The 21,511-nt window shown below is 38.8% G+C and overlaps 7 protein-coding genes across 9 annotated transcripts; 4 read left to right on the top strand and 3 right to left on the bottom strand.

Moving 5' to 3' along the window:
• Positions 1 to 114: 114 nt before the first annotated feature.
• On the bottom strand, positions 115 to 754 carry LOC116007445 (auxin-responsive protein SAUR68-like). The gene has a single exon (XM_031248117.1). The coding sequence runs from the start codon at positions 682 to 684 to the stop codon at positions 253 to 255; it is 432 nt and encodes a 143-aa protein (XP_031103977.1). The 5' UTR covers positions 685 to 754; the 3' UTR covers positions 115 to 252.
• A 724-nt stretch (positions 755 to 1,478) lies between these two features.
• LOC116007473 (auxin-responsive protein SAUR68-like) lies at positions 1,479 to 1,995 on the top strand. Its single transcript, XM_031248148.1, has one exon. The coding sequence runs from the start codon at positions 1,495 to 1,497 to the stop codon at positions 1,924 to 1,926; it is 432 nt and encodes a 143-aa protein (XP_031104008.1). The 5' UTR covers positions 1,479 to 1,494; the 3' UTR covers positions 1,927 to 1,995.
• Positions 1,996 to 2,738: 743 nt separating this feature from the next.
• Positions 2,739 to 3,492, top strand: LOC116007512 (auxin-responsive protein SAUR68-like). The gene has a single exon (XM_031248214.1). The coding sequence runs from the start codon at positions 2,899 to 2,901 to the stop codon at positions 3,325 to 3,327; it is 429 nt and encodes a 142-aa protein (XP_031104074.1). The 5' UTR covers positions 2,739 to 2,898; the 3' UTR covers positions 3,328 to 3,492.
• Positions 3,493 to 4,880: 1,388 nt separating this feature from the next.
• On the top strand, positions 4,881 to 5,285 carry LOC116006885 (auxin-responsive protein SAUR68-like). The gene has a single exon (XM_031247390.1). It carries the CDS (start codon positions 4,881 to 4,883, stop codon positions 5,283 to 5,285), a length of 405 nt encoding a protein of 134 aa, XP_031103250.1.
• A 218-nt stretch (positions 5,286 to 5,503) lies between these two features.
• On the bottom strand, positions 5,504 to 8,103 carry LOC116006249 (calcium and calcium/calmodulin-dependent serine/threonine-protein kinase-like). The gene is made up of 8 exons (XM_031246550.1): positions 7,616 to 8,103; positions 7,074 to 7,379; positions 6,928 to 6,982; positions 6,729 to 6,839; positions 6,400 to 6,632; positions 6,102 to 6,309; positions 5,960 to 6,019; positions 5,504 to 5,868 (listed from the first exon to the last, which is right to left on the bottom strand). The coding sequence occupies exons 1-8, from the start codon at positions 8,005 to 8,007 to the stop codon at positions 5,692 to 5,694; spliced, it is 1,542 nt and encodes a 513-aa protein (XP_031102410.1). The 5' UTR covers positions 8,008 to 8,103; the 3' UTR covers positions 5,504 to 5,691.
• Positions 8,104 to 9,314: 1,211 nt separating this feature from the next.
• Positions 9,315 to 11,114, bottom strand: LOC116005991 (putative F-box protein At1g65770). Of its 3 annotated transcripts, none has more exons than XM_031246234.1 (3): positions 10,997 to 11,114; positions 10,771 to 10,811; positions 9,315 to 10,652 (listed from the first exon to the last, which is right to left on the bottom strand). In XM_031246234.1, exons 2-3 carry the CDS (start codon positions 10,771 to 10,773, stop codon positions 9,534 to 9,536), a joined length of 1,122 nt encoding a protein of 373 aa, XP_031102094.1. In that variant the 5' UTR covers positions 10,774 to 10,811; positions 10,997 to 11,114; the 3' UTR covers positions 9,315 to 9,533. The 3 variants fall into 3 exon arrangements, with proteins under 3 accessions (XP_031102094.1, XP_031102096.1, XP_031102095.1); XM_031246236.1 differs by having other exon boundaries at positions 10,771 to 10,847; positions 10,997 to 11,086; XM_031246235.1 differs by having other exon boundaries at positions 10,771 to 10,920; positions 10,997 to 11,085.
• Positions 11,115 to 18,915: 7,801 nt separating this feature from the next.
• On the top strand, positions 18,916 to 21,494 carry LOC116006723 (pectinesterase-like). Its single transcript, XM_031247210.1, has 3 exons — positions 18,916 to 19,534; positions 20,232 to 20,568; positions 20,752 to 21,494. Exons 1-3 carry the CDS (start codon positions 18,944 to 18,946, stop codon positions 21,429 to 21,431), a joined length of 1,608 nt encoding a protein of 535 aa, XP_031103070.1. The 5' UTR covers positions 18,916 to 18,943; the 3' UTR covers positions 21,432 to 21,494.
• The last annotated feature ends 17 nt before the right edge of the window (positions 21,495 to 21,511 follow it).

Below are 21,511 nucleotides of genomic sequence, written 5' to 3'. Positions count from 1 at the left end.
GGGAGCTATCTCTCTGCATTGTAGCTTTTCATTTGTCAAATTTGATGAAATTTTCATGGAGTACACCATGGGATCTGCTGCATGTTTTGTTGTTTGTATGAACTGGAAAAAAAATGCCGGAAATTTTGAAAGCTCTATAATGAATTAATCTTCGAAATTTACACTATAATGCTCTTCTGCATTGCACAATGAATTAATTTACAACTAAGTTTGAGTCATTTTTCAAAGAAAAAAAAAGGTTTGACAGCCATGTTAGCAGACGAGAAATTGCTGATCTCTCCATCCTTGATGCATTGAGGTTGAGGAACACCGATTTGAAGTAACTGATGTGAGCAAAGCATTCTGGAGTTCTACGCCTATGCCTTGGCTAAGAACCGAAATAATGTACTCCATGAAGACTGCATCACATGGCAATGTAATAGGACCATCACTTGGAAGACCAAATTCTTCTTCAGATATCAGTAGAAGTTGTCTGATGATTTCATTGTCAAGAAAAACAAGGGGAACAACAAACCGCTTTTGATCAGCTGTGTAGATCGCAAAGTGACCTTTGCTAATCGCAGATGACGCACTGCAACTTTCTGCATCATTGTTGTTCCCAGGAAACGAAATCCTCTTCCTTCTAATGGCAACAAACTTCTGCCATCTCTTAGCCAACTTGATGAGCTTCTTGGAACTTATCATGGTGTTTATGTTTGGAGAAGTGATATAGGGAGAAGAGTGAATAAGGTATTCTAGAGAGTTTAAAGATAGGGATGAATTGCTAGTGGTTGATGATGAACTAAAATGTATAAAGAATTGATTTATTTATATTCATTTCATTCTGGAAATAAAGGAAAGTAGGCAGAAGCATGTGCAATAAGTGAGATGGGCCCTTTGTGTTGTGGTGAGATAGATCAGAAGGCTATTTGTGCAACACAAGTCATTGTATGGTTGTGGACGCTTACTAAGGACAATATGATTCTTCCATTCTGCTATCTGGATTTACAACATGAAGGGACATCTTATATTTTTTCTGAGGCTTTTAATGCACTAATAGGGCCCTTTAAGTTCTTTCTCCAAATAGCAGAATTAGCCATATCCACAATTTGTGTATTCCCCCGTCCTCTGGTTGACCCGTACAGGTCGCTACATGTTCTGTGGTTTGTATAACTGGACGGACTTTTCACATCCACACCAAACCACGGACAAGTTTCCAGAAATATCAGTAAGATGTTCACAAATTCCTTTAAGGATTTGAAACATTTCTTTTCATTGTGTCTTCTGCAGAAGCCAAGATTTCAGAACCAATTAAGTTGATACATTGAATATATATCACAACTATGTGTTGGTACACAACATAAAGGCCCCATTTCCTTAAGTACTCTTCCCTGATTTTCAACAAGAAATTCTATATATATCACTTGCAAATGAATTTTAATCATCCCACACTCTAAAGTCTCTTTACAAAATCTTATTGCACTTCTTCTCTCATAATCTCTAAAACCCATCACTATGATCAGTTCCAAGAAACTCATCAACATGGCCAAGAAATGGCAGAAATTTGTGGCAATCAGAAGGAAAAGGATTCCGTTTCCAAAACAGAACGAGGAAGTAGATAGTTGCAGTACATCATCAGCAGTTAGCAAAGGCCATTTTGTTATCTACACAGCTGACCAAAAGCGGTTTGTTATTCCCCTATCATTTCTTGACAACAAAATCATCAGACAACTCTTAGAAATGTCAGAAGAAGAATTTGGACTTCCAAGTGATGGACCTATTACATTACCCTGCGATGCAGTGTTGATGAAGTACATCATTTCGCTACTTAGCCGAGGTGTAAGCACACAACTCCAGAATGCTTTGCTTGTTTCAGTAACTTCAAACCGGTGCTCCTCAGCTTCATTGCATCAAAGATGGAGAAATCAACCATTTTTTATTTGCTGAATATCTTTTTTGTAAACAATAGAAAGTTAGAGATAGCTGATTCATCAATAGTATACTCTTCTCAGAAAAGTAATTTCAAGTCTATTTGAAGCTTTCATAACTTCTTCTACAAATCTGTGGTTCTTTCATGATTTTATCCCTTTGAAGTTAGATAAATATGAAATAAGATTCATGACACAGTAGAAACTAAAGCTGAAAACTTGAGGTCAAATATAACTCTCTATACAACATAGTGCAAAACTAACTGCAAACTAAAGTCACTAGCCATCAGGTCTTATTGCAGACAAATTAACACAATTGATTACTCTACTAAACTCTTTTGGGCATCCTATCTTAATTTACCTTTGCAGGAGGTCTAAATTAACAGATTTTTGCCCCGCCCTTAATATAAAGCTTTATGTTACTGACAATAACACCTTTTCCCTCTTTTTTAATTTTTTTTGGAGAGGAATGAACAAGCTAGAAATATTTACTGTCAATAATGGCCGGTTTACTGCACTGTACAAAAAAATTAGTTCTTCATCGATAACTCCATAAGTATGTTAACACTAGAGCAGGTTTGGGATAACAGAAAGAACAGATTCTTTTATTAGAGTAGGTTATTTCAAATTCTTAGAGCCACAGATATTCTCATTTAGGAGATTCATAAAAATGTGTAAGCCTAAATGCCTAATAGCCACAGTTCTTGTGTTCTCTGTCTGGTAAACCACAGACAAGTCCCTTGAAATATCACTAAGATGTTCACAGATTTATAAGTAGAAATCAGAACAGTTCCCTTCACTAAGGTCCCATATGAGTCAGTGGCACATGGTTGTGCCTTAACCTGATTTTGAGCAAACTTAAAGCCTATCTCCACCCTCAGCTCCTCAATATAAATATATCTATGCCTTCTACATTTTCATCACAAGCATATTAGCATTTCATCCCATACATTAAGCTCTCTCTGAAAAACTCGATCTCTAAAAAAACACCATGATCAGTCCCAAGAAGCTCATCAAGTTGGCCAAGAAATGGCAGACATTTGCTGCCATCAGGAGGAGGAGGATTTCCTTTCCAAAGCAAAACAAGGGCACAGACGGTTGTAGTACATCGTCTGTGGTTAGCAAGGGGCATTTTGTGCTCTACACAGCTGACCAAAAGCGGTTTGTGGTTCCCCTAGCTTTTCTTGACAACGAAATCATCAGGCAACTATTAATGATGTCTGAAGAAGAATTCGGGCTTCCAAGTGATGGACCAATTACGTTGCCGTGTGATGCAATCTTCTTGGAGTACATCATATCTCTTCTCTCCCACGGTGCAAGAGACGAGCTTCAGAATGCTTTGCTTCTTTCAGTTACTTCGAGTCGTTGCTCCTCAGTTTTATATCAAGAAGGGAGGAACCAGCAATTGGCCGTTTTCTGACTTGATTGTCAGCACTTTTTAAAATCTTTGTAAATGATAACAAACTAAATGTAGCTTTTTTTTTTTTTTTTTTGAAAACCACTAAATGTAGCTTAGTACATGTAGATTTCAAGTTTTCTATATAACAATTTTTGAGGCACTAAAAGAAGTTGTTTCATGACTCAACATGCTTTAGAGCTAGACTTTGTGACAATACTGCAACAGAACTCTTACAATGAAAAATTCTTGTCATGTTCATTACAAATTCATTAATTATCAATGAAAATACTTATAAGATTGGGGGTCCTCTGCAAATGATATTTAGTACATCAGACAGCTAATAAGGTATACTCAAGAACATAACCAATCTTAGGCTTTGCCAAAAAAAAAAAAAAAAAAAAACAAACAAACAAACAAAACACACACACACACACACACACACACACACACAATCTTAGGAATCCCTGGCTTTATTCTGTGAGATCTCAGTAACTTCTAAGCTGTATCTTTGTAGTTTGTATAAAGGGTTAAATTGAACTACTTTTTTATGGTTCATCATTGTCCACAATACCTAATGCCTAATATTCTTAGCAACCCAAAGAGAAGGTATTATGGTTTAGTATCCTGTTGTTAACTTCTGCTGCATGTTCTGTGGTTAGTATGAAGTGGACGAAGAACTAATGGGACCCTTTTCCCCATTTACACAAAGGTTGAATTTAAATGCTTAATGGTCAAGAGAAAAAAAAGAGTGATTAAGGTATTGTAGAGACTTAAAGTTAGGGATGAATTGATTGTGGTTGACAATGAACTAAAATACATAAAGAAGTGATTTATGTATATTCATTTCAATCTGGAAATAAAGGCAGAAGCATGTGCAAGAAAGTGATATGGGCCCTTTGTGTTGTGGTGACATCTTTGATTTTTCTGAGGACTCTTATTCTGAAGCTTTGGAGTCCCTTCAGTTTTGGTGAGATTTTATGGCACAAAAAGGGCCCTTTAAATTCAAACAGCAGAATTATCATCTCTGAATTAGCCATTTCCACAGTTGAAAGGTCCCATATCTAATGCCAGTACAAGTTTCATATTCCCTGGTTAACTTATACGGGCCGCTACACTTTCTGTGGTTTGTATAACTGGACAGCTTTTGATGACCTGCCAAACCACAGACAAGTCTCCAAAAATATCAGTAAGATGTTCACAAAATCCTTTGCCGGATTTGACATATTTCTATTCATCATGTCTTCTGCAAAGCCAAGATTTCAGAACCAATTAAGTTGATACATTGAATATATATATCACAACTATCTGTTGTTACACAACATAAAGGTCCCATTCCCTTAAGTATAGCATATGGGTATGCCTTCCCTGATTTTTCAACAAGCTAAGAAATCCTATCCTCCACATAAAGCCTGTCTTGGACCTCCTCCATATAAATATATACATCACTTGCATATGAATTTTCATCATCAAACAATAGCAATTCATCCCGTTCTTAAAGTTCTCTCTACAAAATCTTATCATTTCCGTTCTCTCCAAAAGCAGTCACAATGATCAGTCTCAATAAACTCATCAAGATGGCACACAAATGGCAGAAATTTGTTGCAATCAGAAGGAGAAGGATTTCGTTTTCAAAACAGAATGAGGAGGTAGATAGTTGCAGTACATCATCGGCAGTTAACAAAGGCCATTTTGTTATCTACACAGCTGACCAAAAGCGGTTTGTTATCCCCCTATCTTTTCTCGACAACAAGATTATCAGACAACTCTTAGAAATGTCAGAAGAAGAATTTGGGCTTCCAAGCGACGGACCTATTACATTACCATGCGATGCAGTGTTGATGAAGTACATCATTTCATTACTTACCCGAGGTGTAAGCACACAACTCCAGAATGCTTTGCTTGTATCAGTCACTTCAAACCGGTGCTCCTCAGCTTCATTGCATCAAGGATGGAGAAATCAGCAATTTCTTGTTTGCTGATTTCATTGTCAATATTTTTTTGTAAACTAGGGAAATTAGCTAGAGATAGCGGATTCATCAAATGCTATAGAAATGCTAAGCCCTCATGTAGAATATGAATAATGTATACTATTTTTAGAAAATGGATTTCAAGTCTATCTGAAGCTTCCAAAACTACTCTTCAAATCAGTGATTTTATCCATTTGAAGTTGAAAAATATGCAATAAGATTCATGACGCGGTAGAAAGCTAACTGTTTTCAAGTTTTCAATGTAACGATTTTCAAGCAGTAAAAGAAGTTGTTTCATGTCTTCATGACTCCACATGCATTAGAACTCAACTTTGTGACAATAAGAATTATTGTCCTGTTCGTCACAGATTCATTAATTAGCAACGAAAATGGTGATGGGAGTCATCACGTACACATTTCAATTTGGGCGAAGGGAGGAGAGGACTACATCTTGGAGGGAGCTATCTCTCTGCATTGCAGCTTTAAATTCGTCGAATGTGACTTTTCCGTCGCTGTTAGCATCCATTAGATCGAATATTTCGTCCAGTTTTCCCGGCTCCGTGATGTCCACCGGAAGACAATCGTCGGGAAGTGCCTGCACGTGTAATTTGGAAGGTAATAAGAATATGTGAGGAATTTATTAGGGTTTGCCTGAATCTCAAAAAGCTGATCAAAATGGAATTTACTCTGAGCATGGATGCTACTTCTTCCTTGCTAATGCATCCCGATCGATCAGTATCATACATCTGACAAAATCAATGCACAAATTTTGTGGATTAATGGAAACGAAATTTAGCAAAAGTTGAAGAGGATGAAAGTAAGAGAGACCTGGAAACAGAGGCGGAGAGCATCGTCGCCCTGTGAGTATTTGAGGCTGGAGAAGCCTCCGATGATCTCTCTCATGTCAACGGTGCCGTCGCGATTATTGTCGAACAAATCGAATATCCTGGCAGCCAGAGGGACCAGCGACGACATCTCCATGGCCTTGAGCACCTCCTCGAACTCCGACAACGACGCATTTTCTCCGTTTATGCATCTGCACTTGGCTGCCGCTGTTAAACTCAACTGTTTTTGACCTAAGTCAGGGAGATGGATCGGAGGAGGAACGATGAGATGATCGACTTACATTTTCTTAAAATTCTGGCTGAGATTCTCTAGCTCTTCCGGCTTGAGGTCGTAGGAACCAACTAAACTCTTGAGCTTCTTAGTTCTCAAGGAGAAGCTGCTGCTGAGAACGCTGGCCATAGCCGCCGCGCGGAACTTCCGCCTCGCGTTGAAGCTCTGCAGCCGAGACACTACCTCCGCGTCCATCTCATCCTGCTTCGCTAGTGCCCCTGTCACCCATGGATGCTCAACAATCTACACACATCACCAAAATGTATTCTAATCAGAAATCAATACTCCGATCCATAATTCCATTAATGGCATGCATTATATGGATTCCAAATATAGCACCTCGCGAGCAGTTGGGCGCATGTTAGGGTTAACAGACAGAAGACTGGAAATCAACTGCTTCGCGGAGGAAGAAATGTTTTTCCAGGTTTTCTCATCAAAGCTGAATTCTCCCTGCAACGTAACCACGCACATCAAATTATATAACAAATTAAAGCTAGGAATATCTTATCTTAAATTAAATGAAGAAGAAAATACTTACACTTATGATCATTTGTTGCTTTTGTCGATTATTATGAGAGAAGAAAGGCGGATATCTGTAATGTTAACTTGTGTTAGATCAGAGACTATTCCTACCCTAGCTATATATGATAAAAAGGAGAGTGATATGAACATATATATATATACCCTGAAAGCATGATATAGAGGATAACACCGAGTGACCATATATCACTCTTGGCCGTGATTTTGTCCCGGGAAAGAGCCTCCGGCGAGACGTAATCAATGGAACCGAACAGTCCGACGACGGGATCGGTGAAATCCTCGACGGAGCTCAGCCCGAAATCCATGATCTTCAAGGGAGAACTTTCATCACTGCTCAAGAACAAGCAGTTCTCCGGCTTCAAATCCCTGTGAATAATGTTGGCGTTGTGTAAAGCCTCTAGCCCTTTCGCTATCTGCCCCACCACCTTTGCCGCTCTTGCCTCATTATACCTTTTCAAAAATCATTTCACATTTTCACTACTACTATATGCATCACATCATATTAAAGAGTTCTGAGTCAGACTTTTTTCCAGTATAAAACAAATACTATAAATCTAAATTTCTCTTATAATAATAAGTAATTATAGAGTTATGAACTTAAAAATTGTGCAACGCATATATATATATATATATATATATATATATATATATATATATATATATATGTATATATATATTATATATACCTCTCCTGAGCCACAATCCGATCGAAGAGTTCGCCGCCGGAGCAGAGCTCGAGTATGAGGTGGACGCCGGCGGCGTCCTCGCAGACGTCGTACAAGTGGATGACGTTGGGATGCGGTGACACGTCCTCCACGATCTTCCGCATCACCAGCAGCTCGTTGGTGAGCAACGACTCCGATACCAAGACGTGTTTGGACGACGCGTGCAGGCCGGAGAGCTTCCTCTCCGGCGGCCTGCACGGCCCGAACCGCCGCAGAGTCTTGATCGCCACCTGCTCCCCCTCGCCGTCGCCGCTCCTGCGGATTCCCCGGCGCACCACGGAGAAGCCGCCGCGGCCGAGGACATCTTTCACCTCGTACTCCTCCGTCAAGGTTGCTCTACTCTCATGTCCCATGAGATCCAGCTCAGCTAACTACCTTTCTCTTTCTCTGTTGGGGCTTTGCTAAGGTTTTGTTTTTTTATTTTGAAGGTCAACAATGGAGAAGGTGACAGGTTTATTTGCTAGTTCAAAATATAGTTTAAAATGAAGGGAATATATATGTTAGGTGTTTGAAAAGGGTAGGATGAGGTGGGTTTACACGGATTTACGTCAGCCTAATTAAGAAAATGTTGTTAGTTTAATTAATTAAGTCTACTTTGTTTAGCATAAACCGATCCGATGATTGATTAATGTATGTGTATGTGTATGCGCAGATGACAACAAGAGAATAATTGGTATTAGGAAGGAGATGAAGAGGAAGAGACAAATCATTAATTATGACTTAGTCAACTTAGCTTTGTGATTAGACTGCCAAAATGGAGCCATGGAGTTGAGCTTCATGCCATCATATGTTTGGGCCTCCTTGGACTCCTTTACACATTATTTGAAGGAAATTAAATTGTTCTTGAATTATTTTATTGGGTCTCCAAGTTCTAATAACCTTGAACCAACCCCTTTTGGATATCGGGCTTTGTTAATTAGGCCTTCAGGAACTTTCATTGGACCTCTAGGTTGTAACTTGCAATCAAGAAATGACCTTAAGAAACAATATATTACAACTCCTTTTCAAGATATTTATATTAATGGAGAGGTGTCCTTAAGTCCTTTATAAAAGTTTGCAAGGTTCCACTGTCTACCATTTTTGTTTGGTTCTAACTTACATCATCGGACTAATCTTAAGTTCGGGATCTTAAGTTCCGGAAACTTACGTCATCAGACTAATCTAAAGCTCCAGAACTACTAGTTATGTTTGATCCTAAGCTCCAGAACTACTAGTTATAACTTATGCCGCCGAACTAATTCTAAGCTCCAATTTTATTTTACGCCACCAGAATATTTCTAAGTTCCAATTTTTGTTTGATCCTAAGCTCCAGAACTACTAGTTCTAACTTGAGCCGTTGGACTAATCTTAAGCTCCGATTTTTGTTTGATATATTAGATTTCTCATTTTACATCAGACTAATCTTAAGCTCTAATTTTTGTTTGATATATTAGATTTCTCATTTTACATCAGACTAATCCGAAGCTCAAAAACTACCAGTTCCATTTTGTGTGTGAGTGTGTTGCAAAGTTCATTGGTATTGACTGACAGATTCATCACTTTAAGAAGTCGAATGACAATCTTTGCATTCCCATTCTTCTGGCTAAGATTGCAGAGTTAGGTTTTGTATACATAAATGTGACTGGTTTTATCGGAAACATCTTCTTGTTGCCATCTCTTGTACCTAACTATATCCACCATTCCTGTTTTACAATTTCACAAAATACAGCACAATATTATCAACACACATTTTTGCCACAAAATACAAAACACATTATTCAGCTTCAAAGTTACAACAAATCCAGGATTAAGCAGAGTCATCATGCATGTAAAGGCCAGTTTTTTGGCTAGTAATATACAGTCTACACGGTAAAACGATAGAGGAGCCGGGTAATGAAGACTAGGGTAAACTTGGTTTGAACCATACGGGTACAGAGAATGAAAACACCGAGAGATCGTCCTGAGCAAGCCATTGTATCTTCTGAGTCTCGAGATTGTAAACGCCCATATCGTAGCCGGTAGGGGTGTTGTGCGACACGCCTGAGTAGTCATCGGTGAAGTATATGCAATTACTTTCGCATTCCGGGTGTTCGTTGGTGCATATTGAGAAGGAGTAGTTGGTGCCTACAAAGATCGACCAGTTGCCCAACGATTCTACTACTTCGTACCATTTCCCGTTGCCTAGGTCCAGCTTGTAAACATCGAAGCGCCTCGTCCTCATGTAAGGACGGAAAGGAGTACCGGTGTTTCTTGTATCGGACATGAATCTGCAAAGAACATATACCTGCCCATCTATTTCGACGAGATATGCAGAAATGAAGTTTGTCTTCGGGACCTCGTCCACCAATGGCGTGAAAATTATGTTCTGCAAAACGCTGCCTTGGCAATCACAAATCACAATCTCGCCCAAACTGCTCACGATATACACTATCCCTCGAAAACAAATCGCATCATCAACATAACCCGGGCAGCATTCCAACGGAGTCCAAGTATGACTACCCCCCTTTAGTATCGCCATCTTCTCATTGTCAGAATAGATAGCCAGAACTACAAAATCCAAACACAACGGGCTCGACGACAAGGCTGCTTTGTACACAAAACTATTGCGAAATCTCTTCGCACCACAATCCATGTTCTTCAAATTCGGGCATTTTCGCAGGGGTGGGAGCATCAGTTGTGCCCTCGATAACGGATTCAGTAACCCCAATTGAAAATCAGAGTCAAGAGTGACAACCCAACCAAAAGGGGATCCCCAGCAGCGCTTATTATTAAGCTCTGGCAAGTAAAGATAAAAGCTCCTATGTTTATACGGATAACACACCCCGCGTAACTCTGAGTTAATCTTCTGAGATAGCATCAGCCATGGAAGAAATGAGGGTGAAGAATACCCTTTTTCAACAACAACCCTCCTCCATGGCCGACATACCATACCAAACCTCACATAATCTAAAGCAAAATGAAGCCTATCCGCAATTAACCCCAAAAGTTCAACAGGCAAATTCGACCAATCCGCTAGTATCTGAGAAACAAATTAAAAAAATAAAAATAAAAAATCACTGCCCACATTCTAGAGTCAAGAAAATTTCAGTTTTTTCCCCTTTCTTTTCTATTAATTCAAGAATTGAATGAAAGCTTACCATGTTACCCAAATGTCAATCGCGAAAAAGCTCAAGAATTCCTCAGCAAGAAGGCAAATCGAGAGTACCAACTGGGACTAATGGATTTGGGAACAAAGAAGGAGAAAATAACAAGGTAAATCATCAGCGTAGCAACTAGGAGTTAAAGATCTGTGAAAAAAAAACGAAATATTGAAGAACAAAGTGGCAACGAAATGAATTGAATTAGAGAGGTTTGGAATTTCACCTTATCGAAGCCACCGCTTGCTAAAGTTTGAAGCTTCAAGAATGAGGAGCGGTGGAGAGTAGAGGGGTTTGGGATTTTCAGAATCGCAGCAGTAGATATCAGAGGATGAGAATTTCGCTTGACCCCCCTCATATTTATAGCCGAAACACTTTAACCCACCCATTTACAGATCTTGAAAAACAATTCTCCCTATCAAAAAAAATTAAAAGGATATATTTAATATATTGATTATGTGATATATTTTTATTTTTATTTTAATAATTTTTAACTTTTGTGTAGAAAATAAGACAAATTATCTGTTGAGACCATCTTACCTGAAATAGTACAAGGTAAGTTTTTGTGCTCATCATTAAACTCAATATCATTTACCTATTAAATATTTACTAAAACTAATTAAAATATTAGTTGAAGTACTCATATTTTATCCGTCATATTTATTCCCTTAAAAGTATATATTATTTTAGGAAATTTCACAGTATAAAAAAAGGTATCATGTTTACAATTATAAATAAAAATTGAGTAGTGATATTGCAAAATAAACTATCAAACTTGAAGGGGAATATCCCTTGAGTATCGTGATGTATGGTCGGTAATTCAAGGTCCAGTAAATCGGTATTTTACTCGGCTTACACCGATCGGACATAAACTCTTCCCGACCGTATTCAATAACCGACTTTCTGAAGGACTCCAGTCTCGATAAACCCCTCCCCAAAGTATGAGCTCGACCTGGTCTCAATGCCTTAGTCTTAAATGCAACCATTTCCCTAAGAGTATAAAGTAATCTCGCGACACGTGTACGGTTATAACTCAGAATAAAACGCATTAGTGCATGTCCTCCACGTGCCCAGCATGCCAAGCACGTGGAAGCTGCTCCCCCACCTACTATATGAATACCCGCATTTAATGCGGTTAGAGGACTTTTGACCGGTTATCCTGGATTATCCTTAAGAGTTCTGATCTCTCATCATTAGTATGCTCCCCAAGCACTTGAGAACAGTTTGTGGGTCCGACAAACCTCGAACGTATCGTATTGTGATTGGTATCTATACCTGAATTAACACTATCAAAACTCTTACAAGATAACTCCCCTATGATGATAAATTCTCTTTCCTCTGCTAGAAAATTAAAATTAAAAAAAAAAACCATTTTAAGGTGAGTTGAATGCTTACATAGATAGCTTGCGCAGCACATGCCGCGTTTTTCTCTTATCATGACACGTATTAAACATAATGCACTGGTTATCTAGGCGGTGCTGACACGTGCTTCAAACCTAAGGTCTATTTTGATAGGACATATAATGATCTGGGTGGAAATCATCATCATCATATATATATATATATATATATATATATATATATATATATATATATATATATATATATATATAAATATTAACAAGGTCGATTCGCTCGAGTTAACTCGGTTAACTCTGCCGAGTTGGGCGAGTTAACTCGGCCAAATTCGATCGAGTCAGCCGCTAAGTCGGCCGAGTTAGGCGCTAGGCGGCCGCCTAGTCAACCGACCACCTAGGCGGATGCCTAGGGAGCAATTCGCCTCGGTCAAGAAGCGCCTAGCGCCTAGACGGGGAATTTTTGCAACAGTGATAATACATGTGACTGCACAGTTTTTTAGAGGAAAAAAACGTGTCGGTGTAAGATGTGTTTGGCCCAAAAACTGCACTTAGCGAGCACGTGTCTTGCACGCGCCTGCTGGGTGCGTCACCACTACTCAATAATTTTTTTTGTCTAACAATTTTTTCCCTCATTAATGTAATGTAAAAGGATATATTTAATATATTGATTATGTGATATATTTTTATTTTTATTTTAATAAGTGAATTTTAAAGTTTTAAATGGTGTTTTGAGTAATAAATTAATAAATTTTATTATATTTATAAAAATTGATATTTTTCGAGATCTTTTTATTATTTTATTATTTTATTTCATTTTATTTTATTTTAATTTTTTTAACTTTTGTGTACGAAACAAGACAAATTATCTGCTGAGACCATCTTAGTGAAACGATACTCGGTAAGTTTTTGTGTTTATAAACTCAATATCATTTATCTATTAAATATTTACTAAAACTAATTAAAATATTAGTTAAAGTATTCATAGTTTATTTGTCATATTTATTCCCATATATTATTTTAGAAATTTCACGGCATTATAAAAAGTATCATCCAATTATAAATAAATATTGGGTAGTGATGTTACAAAATAAGCTATCGAACTCTTACAAGATAATTCTCCTCTCATGATAAATTCTCTTACCTTTGATACCCCCCCCCCCCGCCCGTTTAAGGTGAGTTTAATGCTTACATAGACGGCCTGAGCAACACATGCTACATTTTCCTCCTATCATGGCACATATTACTATATTAGACATGCACTAGTTTCTAGGCAGCGCTGACACGTGCTTCAAACCTAAGGTCTATTTTGATGATCTGGGTGAAAATCAAACAAAGAAGTTTATTTTTATCGTTCACTGGAGTGTCATATCTAAACACAATAGTATGGATAGCGGTGGAAGCTAGGGAGATAACAATCAACACAAATAAATATTCAAAATAACAAAGAAGGACTTGGGATGAGGATATATAAGACATGAATCAAATGTCATGCATAAAGATTAAGGAGAGACAAACTCAATGTTGGGTTCTAAGATTACCAATCGCTAATTTGGGGGCTAACATGTCACTTTTGTGATTTATGCAAGACATACTTGAATGAGACCATTTATTAATTTACTATTTTATTTTATTTTTAAAATTTTTTAACTTTTGTGTAGAAAACAAGACAAATTTATCTATTGAGACCATATTACGTGAAATGGTATCAGACAAATTTTTGTGTTCATTTTTAAACTCAATATCATTTATCTATTAAATATTTACTAAAACTAATTAAAATATTAATTAAAGTATTCATATTTTATTTGTCATTTTTTTTTATTTGTCATATTGATTCCCTTAAAACTATATATTATTTTAGGAAATTCCGCAGGATCAAAAAAGGTATCATGCTTACAATTATAAATAAAAATTGGGTAGTAATGCTGCAAAATAGGCTATTGAACTCTTGCAAGATAACTCTCATCTCATGATAAATTATCTTTCCTCTGATAAAAAAACGAATCCCCCTTTTAAGGTGAGTTTAATGCTTGCATAGACACCCTATGCAACACATGCCGTGCTTTCCTCTTTCATGGCACGTATTAAACATGCAATGGGTTATCTAGGCGGTGCTGACACGTGGTTCAAACCCAAGGTGTATTTTGATAGGACAGATAATGATCTGGGTGGAAAACAAATAAAGAAATTTATTTTTATCGTTCATTGGGATGCCGTTTAGACATGATCCTAAAAAGTATCTAGACACAAGAGTAGGGATACCGGTGGAAGCTAGGGAGATAACAATCAACACAAATAAATATTCAAAATAACAAAGAAAGACTTGGGATGAAGATATATAACACATGATTCAAATGCCATGCACAAAGATTAAGGGGTGACAAATTCAGTGTTGGGTTCTAAAAATTGCCAACCACCAATTCAGGGGTTAACATGTTACTTTTGTGATTGAGTCATTTCCATTTTTGGTTCTACTGTTATTGGGGCACTGCCAATTTTAGTCCACTTCATTAACTTTTGCCACAATTTGGCCAGTCTTATTTAGTCCTTGCCACTTTTAGTCCACCGTTAAAATTTTCGTTAAATGATCATCCAAAACAGGGGTAATTTTGGTCTTTTCATGCTTTGGTCATCTCCTTAACCATTTGCAGTTGTTTTCCTTACACATTTTCATCCAATGAAGAGGTCCAGCGAAAGCCATGTGAGCCACATTACAAAGCCATGGTTTTCGCCGGACCTCTTCATTGGATGAAAATGTGTAAGGAAAACCATTGCAAATGGTGAAGGATATGATTAAAGCATGAAAAGACCAAAATACTCCTGTTTTGGACGGTTATTTGACAAAAATGTTAACGGTGGACTAAAAGTGACAAGGACTAAATAAGACTGGCCGCAATGTGACAAAAGTTAATGAAGTGGACTAAAATTGGCAATGCCCCAATAACAATAGGACCAAAAATGAAAATGATTTATGTAAGACTGTTTTGTGATTTATGTAAGACCGAATTGAATGACGTAGTCTTCCATTAAAATTTGCCTATTTCTCTGGTTGTAATGTTTTTTTTGAAAACCAACCAAGCAGCAATATATTATATCAAAGAAGCAATAGAGTCGGGTGGGATAGAATCCCAAAACAAAGAGTTAGCCTGAGCAAGGGCCAACGTAGCAAGCGAGTGAGCGGCTAGATTCGCAGACCTAGGAACCGTCCTCACCGAACAATGTTCAAAAGTTGAGATAATTGCCTTTGAGGCACTAACAGAGAATGCAACATAAGAATAAAGAGATGTATGATCCGTTGAGAGCAGACGTTGCAGGCTGACGCAATCCGTGTAAAAGACGACCGACACCAACCCCCGATCCTTAATCTAAGAAAGCACCTCCTTACATGCGACTGATTCAGCCATTAATGGGGAGAAACAGTCCTGTAATGGAGCATTGAAGGCCGCCACAAAATCACCTCCAGGAGAAAACAACACTGCGCCCACCGTGGCCTTCCTTGTCGACGGTAGAAACCCGACGTCAAAAAAGCAATAGTGATGAGGTTCGGCCTGGTGTGCTGATGCAGTAGACAAGGCGGCACCTCCGTGTACAGCAGCTGCATGGTCGACCAGCTGATGCATGTGCACCTGCTGCCACGCTTGAATCGCTGAAGCTGCCGCCCTCCAAGTACTCCGCGGCGAAGGCATGCACCGATCCCAAACCGCCATGTTGCGGGCCCTCCAAATGAAATTTATAACCGCCACAGCTGCAATGAGCTGCTCAGCCGTTAGACCAGACATGATATTAGTGAACCAGACGCCAAAGTTGTCATCCAACAAGTTAGATATTGGAATAGAAGACACATGCCAAACCACCTTTGAGAAATCACACAAAATAAATGTGTGCATTAAGCTCTCATGTTCAAGACCACACATTGGACATGTTGGGTCTACATCTACTCTCTTTAAAATCAAGTTTGGGGTGATGGGTAGGACATCAGTGAGGGCTCTCCAAAGGAGAGATTTCCATTTGGGAGGTACTTTAATTTTCCACAAAGATAACCACTTATTAAAAGGTCCCGGGGCAGCATCACATCCGCCCCTAATGTGTCTATATCCTTCTTTGACAGTGTAACATCCTCTGGGGTCCCCGGCCCAAAACCACGAATCCTCATACTCTGGGCTTACGTGGACACTCAGAATGCGGTCAACATCAGTGGAGTCAAACAAATCCCGTAGAATATCCTGATCCCACATGTTAGTAGTAGGATCAATTAATCCTGAAACCAACGAACCATTAAGAGCTTGGGGCATCCCAGTCTGAATGAGAGGCCCAGGATCATCCGGTAGCCAAGGGTGACCCCAAATTAGTGTGGAATTCGCATTCCCTATCCTTCTCCTTGCTCTAGAACAAACTAACTCATGGGCCGCCATTATACTTCGCCAACAAAAGCTGGGGCAACCTCCAATAGTAGCATCAAAGAAAGAGGTCCTGGGGAAATAGCTGGCCTTGTACAAACGAGAAACTAGGCTGTGCGGATTAGACAGGAATCGCCAAGCTTGTTTGCCTAACATTGCCAGGTTAAAAGCCTTAAGGTCCTTAAAACCCAAACCACCAAATTTCTTAGGAACGCATAGTCGGTCCCAAGCCTTCCAATGAATCCCCTTATCTCCTCTAGAGCCCCACCAGTACCGATTCATGGCTCTCTCAATAGACATACAAACAGAATCAGGAAGTAAAAAGACACTCATTGAAAAGGTGGGCATTGACTGAGCCACACTCTTCAAGAGAACCTCCTTACCAGTCCGTGATATTAACCTCTTGTTCCATGAACCAATCCTGTGTCTGATCTTATCCTCAATGTACGTGAAGACCGCCCTCTTGTTCCTCCCAATAAAGGAAGGCAAACCTAGGTATTTTCTAAAATTAGGCGCCTGAGACACACCTAATATCGCTGCCACCATCTCCCTTTCCGCCGGTGCTGTGTTCCTACTAAAGCACACACTTGGTTGTAATGTTTTAGTTGCGCAGCATTTCATTTATCCATGCTATCTTGTTTATGTTTTTTTAATTTTTAAATTTTTCAATTAGCAAACGCATTCTTAAAGCATGTTTATCGGTGAGATTTTTTTCTGTTGAGGCAATTCATTTTTTATTTTTATTTTTGTTGAGGCAATTCATTTACAGCACGTTTGGTTCACGGAATGAATTTGGAAGGAATAGGAATTCTATTCCATAGGGAAAGGGTAAAATAATAAATAAAAAAAAGTTTAAATAAGGGTAAAATAGTAAATAAGAAAATTTGTCTATTCCTGAGAACTCAGGAATAGGTTAATACCAAGGGGGGTCTGGTAATAGCTATTACCCTTGCAAGGGTAATAGCTCATTCCTAGGAACATTGTTCCTGGGAATAGAAAGCATTACCAAACAAAGGAATAGGCCTATTACCGAGAATACTATGCCATTCCAAGCCTATTCCGCGAACCAAACATGCCGTTAATGTGAGGGAGAAAAACAATAGAAAATAAAAAATAAACCCAAACTAATAATACATATAACTGCACGGTTTTTGAGAGAATAAAAAGGTGTCGATGTAAGTTGTGTTTGGCCCACAAACTGTACTTAGCGAGTGCTTGCATGTCTTGCACGTGCCTGCTAGGCGCGTCTTTACTTCTCAATAATTCTTTTTTCTAGGAATTTTTTTCCTCCTTTCTCTTTCCATCTAGCCCGGACAAAAAAGAAATTAAAAATTAAAAAAATTCAATTAGGGTTTAATTTTTGTGGTTGCTCTTAATTAGAGCACATCCTACAAAGAGTTTTCCCGCGAGCCCCTGTACTGCACATGCTCTCGCTAGGTAACGCTAATGCACACAACGCGCACTAAATTTGCACCTGCTTTCAATTATTTGTTATGTTTTTTTTTATGTTTGTATATAACAAGAACTATTAGAGATTTTAAAAAAAATTCTATAAAAGTTTAAACAAACTAAATGTACGTGTTAATTTTTCAGGTAATTTAATTGTTATGTTTCTAGGGTAACACCAAACATGGTAATTAATTTCTCCAGTAGAGTTATTTCCATCAAATATATTCCTTGAAAACATTTTCTCATAAAATTAATTGATGAAAAAGTACCAAACACACTCTTAACTATAAAACAAGTTATAAATAATTATGTATATATGTATATTTAAGATTTTAAAACATACCCGATGTTCCTTACATTTATGCGTTTTGTTTTGTTTTTTTTTTGTTTTTGTTTTTTTTTTTAGCATCGCTTTTCCCTACTTTGAAGTTTAAAGTAATATATATCTCATCTTTATCAAATTTTTTAAGGAGAAAAGGTCAAATACACGCTAAACTTTATATGAAAAATTAATTAGATATTCAAACTTTTAAAAGTTACAGTTAAACACATTAACATGTCATTTTACCATATTGGAGCTCCAAAACTAATGATAATGCATTAAAGTTCAAAAACCGGTGATAACATGTCGTTAGGGTTCAAATGATGCTTCGACTACCTACGAGAAAAAAATCGACGACCGTCGAACAGTCGTCAGTCGCCAATAATATGTTACAGTTACCGGTTTCTTTTTGGTTATATGAATTTTATTAATAAGTAATATATTTATGATTTTTTTTCTATAATACTGCTAGGGGGTTCTCCCTAACTTTGTATATGTAACACATGAAAAATATAATGATAATACTCTTTCTCTTTTCTTTATCACCTTTAATTGTGATAGATTTTGCTATAAAACCCCCCAAATTAAACCCAAAGACCAAACTCCATTATCTCTCCCTTTTCTCCCCTCAAGATCACAAAAAGAAAATGCAAAACTCCACACCTTTCTTTCTCTTTCTTCTTTCTCTCTTAATTTTCTCCACATCAGCTCAGCCTGCAGGAATCTCAACTGCATGCAAATCCACCCTTTACCCCAAATTCTGCCACTCCCTTCTCTCCTCTTTCCGCCTCTCCCCGCCGGATTCCGCCGCCTACGCCGCCTTCTCCGTCCACCAATGCATCAACCACGCCACCGCCCTCACCCGCTTCCTCCGCCGTCGTCACCCAATGCTCGTCACCGCCGGAGAGATTAGCGCGCTCGACGACTGCGCCCACCTCGCCGACCTCACCGTCGACTACCTCCGGGCCGCGGCGGCGGAGCTGAGGGCCTCCGACGACGATCGGCCGGCGACGGGGAGGGTGGAGGCGCTGCTGAGCGCGGTGGTGACTAATCAGCAGACGTGCCTCGACGGCCTCGCCGGCGCCGGCAGTGAAATCGTGGATGCTTTCAGTAACGCGTCGGAGCTTTACAGCGTGTCGTTGGGGCTGGTTAGGCCCGCGCTGGGAGTGGGACGGCGGCGGAATGTTGCCGCCGCCGCGTTTGAGTGGGCGCGAAGCCCGAGCTTTGTGGCCACCAAGGTATGTATGTAAACCTCATTATCATATTTTTTAATTTCTTTTTAATTTACGGAGTATATTGTAACGGATAGGAATCATAGGATAGTGTTGAGAAACGTACAGGAATATATTATTAATATATTAGCTTAACATTAAGCGGAGAATACCAAACATTTTGTACTTGCATAAAGTTTGGAATTTTGCGCCTTTTCCCCCCATAAAAAGTATTGTGGTTAAATATGGACTAGAAATAGTTACCTTCTTGTTATTTGGTGATTTGCCTTATGTAGTTATATTCGTCCTTTATTATTTATTTATACTTTAAAAAATAACTAATAAACTCTTAATGAAAAAATATATATATTTATTATATCAATACAATATATAATGTCTACAAATATTATTATCATTAAAGAATATAAGAAAAAATATAGTGGATGCATGTACATGGTAAAGTTAATGGAAAAGATAACAGAAGTTATAACGGGTAAGGGTATTTTTGTCCAAAAAACTGTGTAGTACAACTCTAAAAACACAATGTACACAATAGTTAGCACTAAAAACATGTATATAAATTACGGATATAACTTTAATTAAGACTTATTATGTTTTTAGATTAGATATATATTTGTTGTAGATTATAATTAAGTTAATACCAAAAATAATGGCCTTACAATTATTTGAAAAGTAAATGAACAACATGCATTTTGTAAAGCAGGTGTTAGAGTCAAGTGAAAGGGAAGGAAGAATGGTTGAAGAGATGGAGTGGTGGGAAAAGCTGGGGGTTAAGGTGAGGGGAGTGGTGAGGGTTAGTGGTGATGGAGGCTTCAACTTCACCACAATCGGAGAGGCCATTGCACATGCACCCAACAAAACCAACATCGAAGACGGCTATTTTGTGATCTACGCAAAGGAAGGCTACTATGAAGAGAACGTTGTGGTGGGGAAGCACAAGAAGAATATAATGCTCGTCGGCGATGGAATCAACCGCACTGTCATCGTCGGAAACCGCAGTGTGGCCGATGGCTGGACAACCTACAAATCTGCCACTTTTGGTTGGCACTTCCCACTAATTTAATTCTCAACCCAATTTAGTCCTTGATTATACTGATTTTTCTCAATTTATTCCTAAACAATATTCTTTTTGTGCTTAATTAGGTCATCGACCAAGTTAATTTTCGACTGTAGTGATTTTATCAACTCTAAAAAATAAAAATATTTGTTTGGCATATATGCAGCCGTTTATGGGGAGCGGTTCCTGGCCATAGACGTGACGTTCAGGAACATAGCGGGTTCGGCAAAGCACCAGGCGGTGGCGCTTCGAAACAACGCCGATCTCTCCGCCTTCTACCGCTGCAGCTTCGAAGGCTATCAGGACACGCTATACACCCACTCCCTCCGCCAATTCTACCGTGACTGCGACATCTACGGCACAGTAGACTTTGTGTTTGGCAACGCCGCCGCCATTCTCCAGAACTGCAACCTCTATGCTCGCAGACCCCTACCCAACCAAAAGAACATCTTCACAGCCCAAGGCCGAACTGATCCCAACCAGAGCACTGGGATTTCCATTCATAACTGCACCATCCAGGCCGCTGAGGGATTGAACTCGACGCTCAGTTTTCTAGGGCGACCGTGGAAGTTGTATTCTCGGACGGTTTTTATGCAGTCTTATATCGGAGATTTGATCGATCCTGCAGGGTGGTTGGCGTGGGATGGGACGGAGGGATTGGATACGGTTTATTATGGGGAGTTTGAGAACTATGGCGGCGGGGCTAATACTAGCATGAGAGTGCAGTGGCCCGGGTATAGTGTGATGAACGCTTCACAGGCTGTGAATTTCACTGTGTACAATTTTACAATGGGGGATACTTGGCTCAACTATACTAATATACCTTTCTCTCAAGGCTTATTGTAGGCCGGGAAGGGACAAAATGTTTTAGTGCAAATTGTAATCTAATTCTAATGTATACAACTCCTTTGATTTTTATTCAAATT

This window comes from Ipomoea triloba, chromosome 15, assembly GCF_003576645.1.
Source record: "Ipomoea triloba cultivar NCNSP0323 chromosome 15, ASM357664v1".
Taxonomy (NCBI): domain Eukaryota; kingdom Viridiplantae; phylum Streptophyta; class Magnoliopsida; order Solanales; family Convolvulaceae; genus Ipomoea; species Ipomoea triloba.
Note: the sequence above shows the minus strand (reverse complement) of the source record. Positions and strands in the feature narration are given on the sequence as shown.

Coding starts and splice junctions, on each gene's coding strand:
- LOC116007445 (XM_031248117.1), bottom strand. CDS start 684: ATGATAAGTTCCAAGAAGCTCATCAAGTTGGCTAAGAGATGGCAGAAG.
- LOC116007473 (XM_031248148.1), top strand. CDS start 1,495: ATGATCAGTTCCAAGAAACTCATCAACATGGCCAAGAAATGGCAGAAA.
- LOC116007512 (XM_031248214.1), top strand. CDS start 2,899: ATGATCAGTCCCAAGAAGCTCATCAAGTTGGCCAAGAAATGGCAGACA.
- LOC116006885 (XM_031247390.1), top strand. CDS start 4,881: ATGGCACACAAATGGCAGAAATTTGTTGCAATCAGAAGGAGAAGGATT.
- LOC116006249 (XM_031246550.1), bottom strand. CDS start 8,007: ATGGGACATGAGAGTAGAGCAACCTTGACGGAGGAGTACGAGGTGAAA. Junction 7,380..7,615: donor CGGATTGTGGCTCAGGAGAG/GTATATATAATA, acceptor ATTTTTGAAAAG/GTATAATGAGGCAAGAGCGG. Junction 5,869..5,959: donor AAGTAGCATCCATGCTCAGA/GTAAATTCCATT, acceptor TTACACGTGCAG/GCACTTCCCGACGATTGTCT.
- LOC116006723 (XM_031247210.1), top strand. CDS start 18,944: ATGCAAAACTCCACACCTTTCTTTCTCTTTCTTCTTTCTCTCTTAATT. Junction 19,535..20,231: donor CGAGCTTTGTGGCCACCAAG/GTATGTATGTAA, acceptor TTTGTAAAGCAG/GTGTTAGAGTCAAGTGAAAG. Junction 20,569..20,751: donor CTACAAATCTGCCACTTTTG/GTTGGCACTTCC, acceptor GCATATATGCAG/CCGTTTATGGGGAGCGGTTC.